The 15,599-nt window shown below is 37.2% G+C and overlaps 2 protein-coding genes across 5 annotated transcripts; one reads left to right on the plus strand and one right to left on the minus strand.

Annotated features, from left to right (window-relative positions):
• Positions 1-440: 440 nt before the first annotated feature.
• Positions 441-7,095, plus strand: LOC104105875 (protein ALTERED PHOSPHATE STARVATION RESPONSE 1). The gene is made up of 4 exons (XM_009614293.4): positions 441-1,294; positions 1,406-1,584; positions 1,853-2,076; positions 5,961-7,095. Exons 1-4 carry the CDS (start codon positions 586-588, stop codon positions 6,742-6,744), a joined length of 1,896 nt encoding a protein of 631 aa, XP_009612588.1. The 5' UTR covers positions 441-585; the 3' UTR covers positions 6,745-7,095.
• Positions 7,096-7,555: 460 nt separating this feature from the next.
• On the minus strand, positions 7,556-14,912 carry LOC104105874 (cell cycle checkpoint protein RAD17). 4 transcript variants are annotated; one of them, XM_009614288.4, is made up of 12 exons: positions 14,426-14,912; positions 13,458-13,497; positions 12,599-12,678; positions 12,476-12,523; positions 11,146-11,199; positions 10,879-10,981; positions 10,455-10,762; positions 9,782-10,112; positions 9,085-9,210; positions 8,326-8,524; positions 8,186-8,246; positions 7,556-7,969 (listed from the first exon to the last, which is right to left on the minus strand). In XM_009614288.4, the coding sequence occupies exons 1-12, from the start codon at positions 14,627-14,629 to the stop codon at positions 7,754-7,756; spliced, it is 1,770 nt and encodes a 589-aa protein (XP_009612583.1). In that variant the 5' UTR covers positions 14,630-14,912; the 3' UTR covers positions 7,556-7,753. The 4 variants fall into 4 exon arrangements, with proteins under 4 accessions (XP_009612583.1, XP_009612582.1, XP_009612586.1 ...); XM_009614287.4 differs by having other exon boundaries at positions 13,440-13,497; XM_009614291.4 differs by having other exon boundaries at positions 13,450-13,497; positions 14,426-14,517.
• Positions 14,913-15,599: the final 687 nt, after the last annotated feature.

Below are 15,599 nucleotides of genomic sequence, written 5' to 3' on the forward strand. Positions count from 1 at the left end.
TCCTCAAAGAGGGTATGTTTTGCAAGATTTCATGCATGTGACAACACTATGTCTTATTTGGTAAATAGCAAAACATCCTTAATAGAGCATTTTGGTTCACCATATAAGGATTATAAATAAAAAAAATTGGCACTCTGTCCAACAACTATTGCCTCTGTACAAATCCAAATTTATGTTGTTTTGTTCTTGCTCTTGTTCCTCCCTCCATTCTCTCACCCATCCCTCTTTTCCCTTTACACTGCATTTTTACTGACCAGAGGCTAAGTGAAAATATCAGAGATAGAATTAAAGAAGCAAATCTAATTTTCTTTGTTTTGGGTGTCTCAGGTAAAGATTCAATATTTGATCGGTCAGAGAAAAAAAAAGGAGTAACAGGAAGAGTACTTTTTATTTCTTTTAATTATTCTTTTTGGTCTGAAATTGCTGTGTCAGTCATTGGAGTACAACACACATGGAACATGGTTGATAAATCAAGAAAGGAGATAAAAGGTTAAAGTGAGGCTTAGCTTAGCTAGCTTTGCTTTGCTCTCATTTGAGTTGTTGGTTTTAGTTTTGTTTGGTAGAGAAGAACAGAAAGATCAAAAAATGGGTTGCTGGTATTCAAGATTAGAGAGAGAAGAGTTGGTTTCGAGATGCAAAGCTCGAAAGAGGTACATGAAACAGTTAGTGAAATCAAGACAAGCTTTCTCTGCTTCTCACTCTATGTACTTACGTTCACTTCGAAACACTGGCTCTGCTTTGCTTCAGTTCGCTACCGGAGAAACCGATCTCCACCCGCACAACCACCACCTTCCTCCACTTCCGCCATCACCACCACAATCGCGACGACTCGCCACCCCACCACCACCGCCGCCGCCACCAATGAGCCCCACATCCTGGACCACCTCCACCACCACATCCTCCGCCCTTCCACCACCCCCTCCTCCGCCACCTCCACCGCCGCCTCCGGCGGCGTCAAACTGGGATTTCTGGGACCCATTTGTTCCGCCTCCGTCATCTTCGAGGTCGGTGACTGAGGAGGAATGGGAGGAGACAACTATTACGTCCGAGGTGGCGGTGACCACCACGGTCGGGGCGGCGAGCGTGGCAGCTCCGCCGTCAGTGGTGAGTCAGTTTTCTAAAGAGACAACGACTACGAGTGAGCTGGCGGTGGTAGTCTCTACGAAGGGTAAAGACTTGGTAGAGATCATAAAAGAGCTTGATGAGTACTTTCTAAATGCGGCAGATGCAGGTGGTCAACTCTCATTGCTTTTGGAAGTTCCCAATTGTGCTTTTTCCGACCAAAGATCTTCAGGTATGTAACGCTTTAATTGCATGAAAATATGCACATTTACACATAAAATCACATGGTACAACATGTTAAAGCACTATGTAAAAATTGGTTCTTGTGGTTTAAATTGTGTAGAAAAGTTGAGTCCATTTTCATGGACATTTGGAGGCAGTTCAAGATGGAATGGAATTGGAAGATTTTGTGATGATCCAATGAACAAAGCTAGCAATGGGGTAAATGGTGCCAAAGCTTCCCATTGTTCTACAGTGGAGAGATTATATGCTTGGGAGAAGAAACTCTACCTAGAGGTCAAGGTAAACAACACCGAAGTTCCCATCTTTTTTATTGCAAAATTTCAGAGTCCTAAGTCACGGGTTCGAGCCGTGTAATCGTGCTTGCATTATAGTAGGCTGCCTGCGCTGCATGTGCGACCTTTTCCCGAACTCGGAGTGAACGCAAGATGCTTGGTGTACCGGGCTGTTTTTTTAAATTACCCAATTATATATTGTATTATTTTCCATAAATTTTATTTGGTGATTGCATTTTATTTTGTCATGGTGTAATTTTGGTTTTGACTTGTAGCATGCTGAGGCATTGAAATTGGAGCATGAGAAAAGGGCAGCTCACGCTAGGAAGCTAGAGATGAAGAGGGCTGATTATGTAAAGACAGAGAAAGCGAAGAAGGAAGTAGAGAAGTTGGAATCACAAATGATGGTTGCTTCCCAAGCTATTGAGACTACATCAGCTGAAATCATCAAATTAAGGGAGTCAGAGCTCTACCCGCAGCTTGTTGATCTGGTCAAAGGGTTAGTCCTCCTTTCTAACCCCCCTCTCGTAGAAAAATTGAAAGTAAATTTCTTGATCACTTAAAAGATAATTATATCTAACCGTTCCAAGAGAAGTTGAATTAGCATATTAGAATGTAAGGCATATTTGCTGATACAACATATTAAAATACCTTTAAATTCTCAGGTGAAGTTAAAATTTCATTCCTTCCACCAAATATCTTGTTTATTTTTCTTTACTTAAAACAAATGTCTTTTTCCCTAACAAGTAGCAGATCTTTTAGTACAAGAAGTAGCAAATTACAGGGGGCTGTCTCGTCTCGTGCCTGTCATAGCTCAGTGAATAAGTGAGTAAAGAGATTTTTTCTTTTGTTTTTTTGGGGGGGTCAAAGTCAGCTCTAGGAATTTGTACAGAGATATTTCTGAAAAGCAACGAATGGCTCTCCGTACAATTAAAGCTTTTGACTCCTTTAACTGATTCGGTCCATGTCTTTGATTTGCCTTTTTACCACCTAAAAATATACGAAAGCAGCATAAAACAGTCTGCTGTACTGTAACAAAAAACCGTGAAGAGACTGGGAGACCAACTTCGATCAATTCTTTTTTCTTCTGGTTTTTATTTGAAAAGCACTTGGTATTCAAGATTAAATTTTTCTTAGGAGTGAGGCTGCACTTTCAATCCCTAGGATAGATTTGACTATTTCAAGATTTTCATCATTCCAAGTTATGTCACTGGATCACCTATATTAGCCAATAGTTAAGAGTTACTTGTATTAATTGGGTCATAGTAATTCCTAAATACCTTTTGCTTTTAATGTCAAGATCAGGCCAAGTACTCTTTAATTATTTCTTTATTTTTGGGGGAAGTACTCTTTAGTGAGACTTTCATTTACTAAGAGCTCCCTTTTAAATTTTCAAAGTGGTTTAAAATTGACTGAAATTTAGGTTATCCTCCCTGTTTCTTTTCTTTTTTTTTTTTGGGGGGGGGGGTTCAAATAGAAGTTAGAGTATGGGTGTCAATGGGCCGGTTCCGTGCCTGGCCGGTGAAAATTTGAACCGAAACGGTTCCGGGCCTAAGGGGCTGGGCCGTTTTTTTGTGTGTGTATTTTGATTTTTGTATAACTATCTTAATTTATATTAAGATAAAGTAAAAATGTAAAACATAAAAACAATCTTATAAAAAGAGAGTTTGCATAATTTCAAAGGCTTTAAAAGCCTTATATTTGAATATTTCATTAAGAATTTAAGATGATATAATGAAGATGGAAAAATATTTAACTTATAATTTGCAAGTTCTTTTTTTAATTCAAACTTGCAAATTAAAGTTTACATTTTACTACAACTAAATTAAAGAAAAAATAGTAAATTCAAATTTGAATTATTAAATATAAATCAAGAACTTCAAAGGTTTTGCATTGCTTTAGTAAGTTCTTCATAATCAATATGAACTTCTTGGCTATCTTCAGGAGTGTTAAATTCAGATGGGTTACCATGTGTTAATATATCTCCAAGTTCTTCGTCGTCTGGTTTGTCAACATCTTCACGTCCCTGATTTCTTCGTTCCGATCTAATCCAATCTCTGAAACATACTCCCTCCGTTCCAATTTATGTGAACCTATTTCCTTTTTGGTCCGTTCCAAAAAGAATGACCCCTTTCTAAATTTGGAAACAATTTTGCTTAAATTTACAATCCTACCCTTAATGGGAAGCTTTTATAACCACACAAATACTCTGGAGCCATTTTTGACTTGTTTAGGACCACAAATTCCAAAAATCTTCATTTTTTCTTAACTCCGTGTCCAGTCAAACAGGTTCACATAAATTGGAACGGAGGTCGGAGGGAGTACTAAAACTTCCAAAGCATTGCTTCCCAATGAGTGACGGGTGTCTCCTAGTTGTTGTTTTGCTTGACTAAATGCACTCTCTGATGCAACAATTGAAATTGACACATTTAGCACATCCCGAGCCATAGCAGAAAGAACAGGAAATTGCTTTTCATTCTCATGCCACCATCCCATTGTGAGTGGCTCTATTTGCTTTTGCAAGTATAATTGAAGTTCATCAATGTTCCTGCTACTGGTTTGAGTGAAAGAAAATGTAGACCAAATATTATAACCATCAAGGCCTTCATCTTCATCCATAGTAGCAGATGCAGTAGAAGTAGTACAATGCATAGTGGGATTAACATCGCCTACATTAATAGCATCATCATCGATTATATTTGCATAATAATTGTATAATTGTTGTAAATAATCATTTAGCTTGTTCGTACAATAATATATATATATATATATATATATATATATGGGGTTTCAGTTGGTCCAATCTTCATATGAGTATATAAAACATTGATTAATTGGTGACAATTTAGACATCTTAATAGAAGGATTTAAAACAACATCAATTAAGTAAATAGGAAGAATTGGAAAGAAATATTTTTTGAATTTTGCTTGCATTTTTTCAACAGCATCCTTATATTTTTCTTTCTTCTTAAATTCAGAGAGTAGAAAAGAAATTTCAGCTATATGTACTAAAGTTATAGTAACAGTACGGTAATATGCTCCAGAAAACTCAATAGTAACTGTATAAATTTATGTAAAAATTTAACATCATTAATGGCCTCCCAAGTATTAGTTGTTAACATACGGTTTGGATCAATACAATGCGCATTAGCAATTTCAGTTATTGGCAATACATATTTGTATCAACATTTTAAAAATAAGTATGTATAATTCCATATATATTATTATCAGGTGATGTTTCAGAAACATGTGTAAAGTCATTTAAATTACTACTAGAAGTTGAAATAGTACCTCTTTTTCTATTTTCCCGATTACTCCTATTAGCAACCTTATTACAAACTCTTTTTGCAGCAATAAACATATTGTGAAAATTTAACTACTAATAAAAATTAAATATGCAAATAAAATATTAAATAAGAGAAAGAGCTGGAAGGAGTGCATCGAATTCCGCAATAAATTGAACACTTGTTGATTTTTGAAGTCTTGAAATTGAATTTCGCAACTCCGATGTTACCACGAAGAAACGTCAATTGTTCAAAGTTCAAACTTCAAATAATACCATAAATAAAATTCCAAAAAGAAATGAGAGCCAAATAGTTGATTGCAATTTAGGTGAAGAATGAGAGAATGACAATTGAAAATTTGGGTTTGAGAATTGAGAGATGAGTGAAAAAATGAAGAAGAGGGGGGTATATTTATAGTTTTTCAAAGGACTAAATTAGTAAATACTAAAGTGTTATTTTTGAAAAAAAATGCCCGAAAAAGGGGCTATTCTTGCAAAATAGCCGTTGGCCAACGGTCAAAATGGCAGCTGACCGTTGCCAACTATATTAAAAAAAAAATTGATTTATATCTGTTTAACCGGTCCGGTTAACCGGTTCGAATTTGACTTGACAGTACCAGTTCTGACCGGTCCGGTTAACCGGTACCTCTATCCTACCCGGCACAATCTGTTCCCCGTCCCAACCCAGCCCTGCCCAGCCCCCTACCTACCGGTCCGGGCTAAAACCGATCTGTGCCGGTCCGGAACCGGGTCGACCCAGTCCGTTTGACACCTATAAGTTAGAGAGAGTACATAATTATGAACATACCGTAAAGAGACAAAGGCCCCTACTGCCTTCTGTTGCATAACGAACACTTGCAATATTAATAGCAAGACTTTGGCATTGGGATAAAGTTAAGAGAATCAATTTCGCTCCTTTCTATCTCACGGGACAATGTTAATGTACAAACTAGCACCCTGTGAGGAAGGATGGGTTAATTCTGTCACATTTTAGGGAAACCATTTTTCGAGCTTCATCAAAAAGGAAAATATCGCAAAAATCCTTTAAACTTTACCTTCTCTGTTTTGTCTTCCCTCTCATTGTTGTTTGTGGTTTGCAGATTGATGTACATGTGGAGAAGCATGTACGAGTGCCATCACGTTCAAACACACATAGTTCAGCAGCTGAAGTATCTCAATTCCGTGCCATCAACTTATCCTTCCTCTGAGATTCATCGACAATCAACACTACAACTTGAACTTGAACTGGAACAATGGCACCTATCATTTTGCAACCTAGTGAAATCTCACAGGGAGTATATTCAGTCCCTTACCGGCTGGCTCCGTCTTAGCCTCTTCCAACTTGGAAATAATCCAGTACAGAAGACGAGCCAGGACAGTGCAGTTTACTCTCTTTGTGAAGAGTGGCATCTTGCAGTTAACAATGCTCCGGATAAAGTAGCATCGGAAGGAATCAACAGTCTACTAACTGTTATCCATGCCATTGTGGTGCAGCAGGCAGAAGAGCTCAAGCAAAAGAAGAAATCAGAGATGGCATTCAAAGAGCTTGAAAAGAAGGCTTCTGAGCTTCGATCATTAGAGTCCAAGTATGGCCCATATTCTATACCTGATTCCTCTAGCAGTACGAGGAGCAAGAACCCTGTGACCGAGAAACGAGCTAAGGTGGAGGTGCTAAGAGCGAAAGCTGAGGACGAGAAGGCCAAGTATGATAAAGCAGTGAGTGTAACAAGGGCAATGACATTGAACAATCTACAGATGGGTTTGCCTCATGTTTTTCAGGCTGTGACGGGGTTTGCCAATGTGTGGACACATGCATTTGAGTCGGTATATAATCAAGCAAAAAATACTGATCAGGTGCATGATTTGAAGAGGATTTTACCTTGAGATACAGAGCAGCCTCCTTGTGGCCAGCAGAAAAAATGTATATACGTGTTCTTGAAACTTGTTTTCCCCTCCAGCAGCCTAGAGGGTTTCTTAGTATGTGCTATAATTTATTGGGAAACTCAGGAATGCAGATTTTCTTGAGAGTGAGCAAAAGAGATGATTTTGGTTTAAGCAATCTCTGACAGTGCAAGTATGGCTGCCGACGGAGGTAGATGATATAGGTTGCTAGCCTTTGGCATTAGAGGATGTTAGGATTTTTTAAGTATGTTTTAGCTTTGCTCAGGAAACAGTTGTGTTTTCCATTTTTCCTTTTGCGGAAATTGCATTTATATGTAGTTCTGTGTTGCTTTCGATCGTGTGCTCACTGGTTTTACTTGTTACTTTTAAGTCTTAAACGAGTGTGAGGCGTGGTAATTTCTACGCTTGAATTTTCCCTTTACCCGCAGGTCTTTGACCAGCGTTGGGATTATAATCCACCCTATACAAGTTAAATACAGGGTGCCGGGAATATTGGTTTCTTGACAAACAAGTTAGATTTGAAGAAGTGTACTATAAGTGAACTAGTAACCACACAAGGTCACCAAACAAACAAACAAACAAGTTGTGCCAAAATCTGTTTCGATCATATTAAAGTTCCACAATGAAGTGCATATGCTATACTTGATTAAAACACAGCTCCCAGAAAATGGAAACGTGAATTTTTTCAAAAAGAGTTTGCTAGTTCTGATCAGGTAACCTTGTTTTCCTTAATGGATATTCTTCACTTTAATGTAAAGTGATAAGTTAGTACGCTAGATCCAAGTCGCACACATTTCGTTGAATCTTCCTCAAATTTTAAAACGGAAGTCTTTAGTTGCATTTTCCTACAATGTTCAAAAAATTACTTCAGATAGTATGAACTTAGCTGTATATTTCCTTTGGGAAAATTACACCATTTCAGCTATGTACAAAATTTACAGGTGAAAAAGAGCCCCCGCATTTGACCAAATATTGAATGCACTGCTTCCAATTACCAATCTTCTATTTCATCATCCGACATATCCAGCTTCTTCTCATGAAAACAGGCGCTACCCCCGTCATCTTCAACCATATCATCTGCTTGGAAACTTTCAGATGCTCGGCAACCAAGCCATTTCAGGGCAGGTCTATACTCGGTTGCCATAACTATCTGATTCGACAATGTTAAGCTATTACACAAGTCACCCCTCTGACTCAACATTTGACACTGCAAGCACACCAATTTGGTAAGGATGAAATCAAGCCCAAATCAGTGGACTAGAGGTCAATTAGAACACTAAGAAATTATAGTAGTGCTTCCCAAGCCACTCCTTTAGTGAGGAACATTATATTTAAGGACTTGATCAGGACTAATCCATGTGCTAAGATTTATATCAGCAAGATCAAGAGCAAGGTGCAGAGGACGTGACAGCAAGAAACTTACCTTATTGCGGCGCAATGATTGTTCAACCTCCCATAGTTTTGGACGTCGAATAGCATGCCACCTGATTTCTCACATGAATTTATGATAAATGATTTTAGCTACTTCATATAAACAAATATAAACAGGTAACTTCTTTATACCTGGAAGGCACTGGATGAGCATTCCCAAATAATACTCCTCTGGCAGCAACTGAAGCAGCAGCTGACTGTACAATGTTCTCAGCTCCAAAGTCTCTGGTTAGAAGTCTATTAAGTGAAGATAGAAGAAACTCAGCATCGCTTAAATATGATGCCACAAGCCACGCGTCATCTATTGCTTCTTCATTCAAAAAGTCTAAAACTGCAACAAGATTGAAAATCAGAAGTTAAAAAAGACAACCAAAAGGACCGATTATCATATGCATCAGCTAAGCTTCTATAGATGTATTTCTTCAGAAAATGCAAGCTTAGTCTATGCACAGATATGATAACTATCAGTCTTTTTTATCCCATATCATGAACAATCCATTAGGTAGTAAATATAAGCTGAACAGAGGAAACCGTTATTTCTCCTCTAATCTAGGTAAGAATTTCAAAAACACTTCTTATCTCAACATTCAGTTTGCTGGTAAAATTCACCACAAAGGAAAATGCAGAACAAAATAGACCAAAAGAAGTTCAAGCCATTGGGTCTTGTGCTGAACCTAGTGCTGTTTCGGATATAGCTCACATAAAAATCAGTTATGCACAGAATGGCGGATTTGGTGCTAGAAACCCAAAAAGAAAAAGGAAGGGGGCTGGGTCTGGGGCTTAAACAGAGTCCAGTATCACTTCAGTGAAGTTCATTCTAAGAACATGCAAAAATCAAATAATATGACCATATTAGCTGAAAAACCCATACACCTGAAGAACAAGAATTACCATTTTCATGTAGAAAATCAGAAAGAGTCCTCGCTTGCCCATGTGCTTGACAAAGTACAACTTCTGGAGCATCCATTTTAAGAGGAAATCTCACAAATTTTTCCTTCAGAATAAATGCATCTCTATCTACAAGAAAATGAGTCTGTATCAGAGGCTTTGCCAAAGACAGTTCTCTCAATTATCCACCTTCATTTACTCCAAAGGGCATAGGATAACATGGTCAAAGATGAGCTATAGCCTTGTAGTAGAAAAAAGATCTCACATACCAGTCATCTACATAAGAAGGTCAAAAGGTTAATTTCTATATTCCTCCAATCACCCCTTGGATAATCACCTATTTTCATATCAGCCATTCTTAACCAATGGTTATTAATACATCTCAGGGAATCTGCTTTACAACTTTATTTAAACAGTGTATTACTTTTTTTATTGAGAAGTTTAAACAGTGTATTACTTGAAATGAAGAAACTCTCCCAAGATACAGTATAGCTCGTGTGGATTAGACATGGCAACCCTAGATTGTAAGATTAGAGCATTCAAATAAATACTAAAATATGCATTTACCAGGAGGACACATACTTGCAAAGGAGGAGAAATTCATAGCTACTGTAGAATAGGTATGGAATCACACATTTACTAAGTTCTGTAAGCACTTGCAACTCACTTTATCCTGACAATGAAGTTTAGACAGATGTACCTGATGCAGTTGTGAGCTCATTTTCTCTTTTGTTGTGTAGAAATTTGCCTAATGCATGGAATAGAGAGAGAGTTTCATCTTTTCCAAATGGCAAAGAAGACGCGTCATCCAAACAAACAATATTGTCCAGTCTTTCTTTTAAAGGTAGAATAGGCCTTCTTTGTGGGTTAAGACAGAGATACTGCAGAGAAGTAATTGCATGTCTGATGTCACCTCCACTCGATTTTGCTATTAGCTCAATCGTATCAGCACTAACTTCACGCTGCTCCTTTCTGCATATAGTTGTAAGTGTTTTCTTGATTGAGTTGATAGTGACAGGGTTGAAGTTGACCTGAAAAGCATGAACTCGACTCAGAAAAAAGTTGACATACTACAGTAACTTAGAATCTAATGTTGAATAACTACATCCTCCCCTTTGTTTGAAAAATGATTAACTTCCCCTCCGTCGAAGACAAGAAAAGATCTTTTAATTCAATTTGCAAATGTTGAGAGAGAAAGAGTCTGCTCTTTGGCCTGCCGGCTGTGGGTAAAGTTGCAGGTCAAATAGCTTAAAGTTAGACAAGGAAGCTGCTTTGTTTGTTTTCATACTCATAGGGGGAGGATTGAAATTTGATTCAAGATACACGGATGAAAAGAGTTCATAATCCACAGTAAGTCTATCAAGGAATGCAACCTTACAAGCACCAGCATTATGAAGAGACACAAGGAGTTCTTCCCAGCAGCGTGTGCTAAAGTCTGCAGAGTCATCCTTGTCATAGTTGGTGATCACTATGGCTGTTGGAAAGCGGACTAATTGCACAAGAAGCTTCAAACACCTTTGAAGCTTTCCGTACGCAACTCTTCCATTTACCACCGGAAGATCATCAACTAAGAGTATGACTGGAGCCAGTGATCCCTTTAAGGTTGGAGAAGTCAATCCATACTTTCTCACCCTTTCAACAAAACCTTCAAACTCATCCAGCTTTGACATGTATTGTAACCCTAAGTCAACATAAAACAAAATAAAGAATGATCATTTGATGAAACTAAGTTTCTGAATATGCACTTGATGGCTTGGAGCAGATTCGTTTTCCATGAATTAAAACATGAATATGTACCTGAATTAGCATTATACAAATGTTCTGACCAAACTGTTGGAGTAGGGGTGTTCCATTCCCATATTGTGGCACCAAGATGTGAAGCAATAGCAGATATAGTTGCCTAGACGATGATAAGCACCCAATGATCATGCATGGTTTATGACCTCAAAGGAGTAGGACAAAATTCAAACATGGCACTCTAGATCCAGAATTCACAAGAAGACTAAATTGTCGCACATCTCTCATGTTTAAATTCAATAAATGGTAAAGAAAACAGTGGCATACAGTTTTTCCAACACCAGAAGGTCCAGCAACAAGAAGGACATTATTATGATCATCCTGCATCAAGGAGAGTAAAAATTTCAGTACGGACAATGTAAATTCTGAAGACTGCAGAAAACACTTGTCATGTTTCAAAAATATAGTAAAACATGTGCACTTGGAAAGACTAAAACCTGAAATTATGGATACTAAATGCAAAGCTGGGGATTACCAACAATATTTTATTTTTTTTGAGAATGAGAAGTCACCAACAATACCATATTACAATTTCCTGGATCAAACTTTTTTTTTTTTTCCTTTAAACACCTTAACTGCTTACTTTTTCCACTTCAACATCTAAGCAATTACCAAGGCATGCACAACCCTTATTGTTTTTGGGAACAAGCAGGCGCAAACTGTGAAATAAAAGTATATTCCCAAACTGCTAAATTACCCTCTAGCATGATAACCAAGAGACAACCTGATGTCCATAATTGTAAAGTCCCAAGTGCCCCCTCCCCCAGGATTTCAAGGCAACATAAACAAGAAAAGAGGCATTCTGAGAATGTGTATGCTTAATCTCTCTTCTCACTGTTCTATGAGTGCACCGACAAACACTCTTTTCCAAGGAAGCATAATATGGCAACACATCCAAAAGGTGTGTACGCTAATAGACTATGCACCAATCTTACGTAAGACAACATAATGATTGATGGTTATAAAACAGGACGAGATAGACCGAATATCACATGAGTAAAGACGCAAAAGACCTACAATCTCTCGGAGTTAGTGCAGACATAGCTAAGAGCAGAACATAACTGAAGCGAAGGATTCATAAAGGTGATACTAACTTTGGGGTTTAGTTGTTCTTATTACACTATTATATCTGACGTTTGCCAAGAGTCTTTAAGTCTGGTTAAAAACATGTATGCATGTGCAAGGATAAGCGCAAGATTTAGAGAACCTCTAGTTCTAGGAGAACCTTACTTTGAAAGAAAAATTATTTAGCATGTGAATGAAATGGAGCTGAGTAGAGCAAAATGGATACATAAGATTCATGTGTCCTGAGCCACACTGATTTGGGATGTAGCCATAATTCATTAATTGAATACACTCAACGCTCGACTGAACCTTCATTACAAGACAAGGTTCCTTAGCAAAGCAACAATAAGTAACTACTTCCAATATCCTAAAAGAAAGATTTTAAGAACACTACCGAAGATGAACTACTTCAAGATTTTAGGGAAATGGGAGATAGAATAGCAATAATCAGCCGGCTGAACCAGGAATCAGTAACCATGTCTTGTCACAATATCAGAAGTCCAAGAAAAGAAACTAATATGGCTTTACGTACCATTGCAGCTTGTAATCTTTCTTCAAACCATATTTTCACTTCTTCGACCTGCAAAGTCCATCACAGGGTTACTAAAAGCTTCACATCTGAGAAAATCAAGAAAAAGTACATGCAGCTCTATACCTTCTTCTTGTGAACTGCAAGCTCTTCCAGGAAATGAGGCTTATGTTTGTCAACCCACATGGCATTGTTGCTTTGAAGACCTGATTCAGTTTCATACAATTTAGTATTTTGGCAACCATGAGTAACTGAAGACGAAGAGATAGGAGGACAGTGGAAATAAATACTTTTATGGAGGAGACATGTAATAGTGTGCAGTATGTTCAAATTAAACAATTAAAACATCACAAAATCAGAAGGAGCTGAGAGAGAATCTTTCACTGTAAATGTACGCCAATAAGCATTTACCAACTGAATCATCAATAGGTGGTGTATGGAGCTTGCATACCCAGATGAAACTTATGTCCTAGTTTCGCTCCAAAATCTTAATGTGTAAAATAACACATCTGGCACCCCAAAAGTGAAGAAGAAATACAAGATAGAGGTAGTATTTCCATTCGACGTTTGGTGAGGAATAGTAAGTACCATACTGTTAAGTCGACAGACCGTAGCATCATGAGCAAGACTATAATATCTCAACTGAAGCTTGCACTGCATGCAAAAGCTAATGGATGTAGTCTGCAAAACGACATGATAAAACTAGGACACCCAACTTCAGCACAACATTTTAATGAGATCAAAAGATGATCCCATGGACATATAAGAAATGTGCAAAAATTGTTAATTCTTTGATATGTAAGTAAGGAATGTAGTTTATGAGAAACTAATGTTTATAATGACAAAAACACTGTCATTTAACATGGGTCAGAAGCCTAGAATAAACGGAGAGACAATATTGATCCCAGGTTATTCTTGAAATTAATACAAATAAGTACTACAACCAAATATTTTGAAACTAGCATACCAGCAGATACCTTGATACCTGTGAAATCATCATCAAACTCCTCACAAAACCGTTTCATCTGCATTCAGTTATACCATACGTCATTAATGTTCTGAGGTATACAAAAGCAAAAACTAGCAGAACAGTGCATTTTTTTGGCTGCATAAGAAAAATTAATCTCTGCATGACTAATGCAACATTTGTTTGTGGCTGCATAAGAAAATTAATCTCTGCATGACTAATGCAACATCTTTTTTAGCAGCATAAGAAAAAATAATTTCCAGATAATTCATGTAGTTTTGTTGGCAGTAGTAAACCCATCATAACTTATGAGGGAATTTATATATATTATTTATGGAAGAGAAAATGTAAATGAGAATACGTGTATATATGCAGATAAAAGTATCTAAAGACAAGAATCCTAAGAGTACGTAATCCTGTATTATTATCCAATGCATAACAATCCCTGCATCAAAATTCATACAAGACTAGTACGCGAACCAAACGACCCCTAAAGATAAAAAAATCTACATAAACGCTAATTGATGATCATTTGCCGCAATCAGACAGTAAGAACAGTCTGTGTGGAATATTAACCTGATAATCCTTTACCCGTCAATCTTTATCGGTTTCACAGTGAATTGAGCTTTTAATGTGATAAGATTAGTTCGCATTTTTGAACTATAAACAAGAGAAGAATTTAGAGTTTTTAGCAGTGGGTACAGAATATCACTGCACCTACCACTGCTTCGTGGCAATTGAGATTGAACTTTAAGTTAAACATATATTTTTCCAAATATCTTAACTGATACATGCATAGATCAAACAGAAATCAACGGATGCACCTGCACCAACTGCCTTTACTATCCATCTGCCACTGCTATAGACCAAGCTTCGTTTCCCGGTTATACAACTCACGTTCACTCAAATGCAACAGCATAGTGAAATAGTAGCATTTGGTAACTACATAATACAAGTAATTATGTCGAACGAATCCGAAGTTTTACCTCGTCGAAGCCACTAGCCTCTTTAGATGACCGTGGACATGATGCCGAAAGAAGCACCGTTTTAGCCCTTTTAGGGTTCTTCCTCGGAACTGATGCCGATTTCGAATTTGATTTCAAGTGGGTGAAATTGGACTTCAATGAGAATTCTTCATCGTCATCGGATGATGAAATCACAATGGCCGCATTCCTCTTGGCTTTCTTCATTATCACAGGAAGTGTTAACTATCTTATTCTTTTCCGAATACCAAAAACTTTGAAGGTTCGAAGGCAGTGAATTTGAGCGATTACGGTGAGGATTCGATGAGAATGAGATTATTGAAACCCTAGACAAAACTGAGACAATTGCATAACTGCAGACAGCAATGGGAAACTCTTCCCCTAGAAATTGATTGTTTCGAAAGCAAAAACGCGGGTGTTTTTCAGAGCAAAACCCGCTAGCTTACTTGAGAAGCTGATACCCCGCCTTTTATAGTCTGGCAGAGCAAATGGAAAAACTTTTTGTAGTTTCTGAAACCTAAAGGGGTGTTTCAGCAAATAAACTTTAGGGGGCACAGGTTATCTCATTGTTTGTTTTTTTTAAATGGTCAGAGGTATTGGTAACAAATTTTGTAGTACGTAGAACTACTACATATTAGATTTCTATGTACTTTTTTCCCTTTTAATGGTCAGATATATTCTCCACACAAATTTCAACGTGGAATTCCCAAATAAATATATTCACTCGTTTCAAGAGCATGTAGCCATGCACTTAATACGAATCAGAAAAATCAATTCTACATGAGCATGGGTTTAAATATCTAAATGATATCTCATTCAGTTGAAAATTCAAAACATAAATCTATCTATATCTATATCTATATTATAATAAAAGCATGAATATAATATTACTTTACAAAAATAATCTTATAATATTAAACATAATAACGTACAATAAAAATACATAACAGAAAATTTTAACATTAACTTGAAAGACAAAATCCCAAATTGGAAGGAACTATTATACGTTCAAATTCCTAAAACTACGATAGGTTTATGGCTTCGTATTGAACACTCAGCAACGATTTAAAGAGAAAAAGTTCAAACTTAAACAGATATGGCAAGAGAGTTCTTCTGTTATGTCTTTTAAGCAACTAAAAGTACAAACAACAATAACAAACCCAGTATGTTCCCAACA

This window comes from Nicotiana tomentosiformis, chromosome 2, assembly GCF_000390325.3.
Source record: "Nicotiana tomentosiformis chromosome 2, ASM39032v3, whole genome shotgun sequence".
Taxonomy (NCBI): domain Eukaryota; kingdom Viridiplantae; phylum Streptophyta; class Magnoliopsida; order Solanales; family Solanaceae; genus Nicotiana; species Nicotiana tomentosiformis.

Bases quoted from the DNA above. Each gene is read 5' to 3' on its own strand.
- LOC104105874 (XM_009614287.4), bottom strand. From the start codon at position 14,629: ATGAAGAAAGCCAAGAGGAATGCGGCCATTGTGATTTCATCATCCGAT. The intron at 12,524-12,598 runs GTATAGAGCTGC...TGGACTTTGCAG, and splicing joins TTGCAGTTCACAAGAAGAAG to GTCGAAGAAGTGAAAATATG. The intron at 7,970-8,185 runs GTAAGTTTCTTG...GTGTGCTTGCAG, and splicing joins AATCATTGCGCCGCAATAAG to TGTCAAATGTTGAGTCAGAG.
- LOC104105875 (XM_009614293.4), top strand. From the start codon at position 586: ATGGGTTGCTGGTATTCAAGATTAGAGAGAGAAGAGTTGGTTTCGAGA. The intron at 1,585-1,852 runs GTAAACAACACC...TTTGACTTGTAG, and splicing joins AACTCTACCTAGAGGTCAAG to CATGCTGAGGCATTGAAATT. The intron at 2,077-5,960 runs GTTAGTCCTCCT...TGTGGTTTGCAG, and splicing joins CTTGTTGATCTGGTCAAAGG to ATTGATGTACATGTGGAGAA.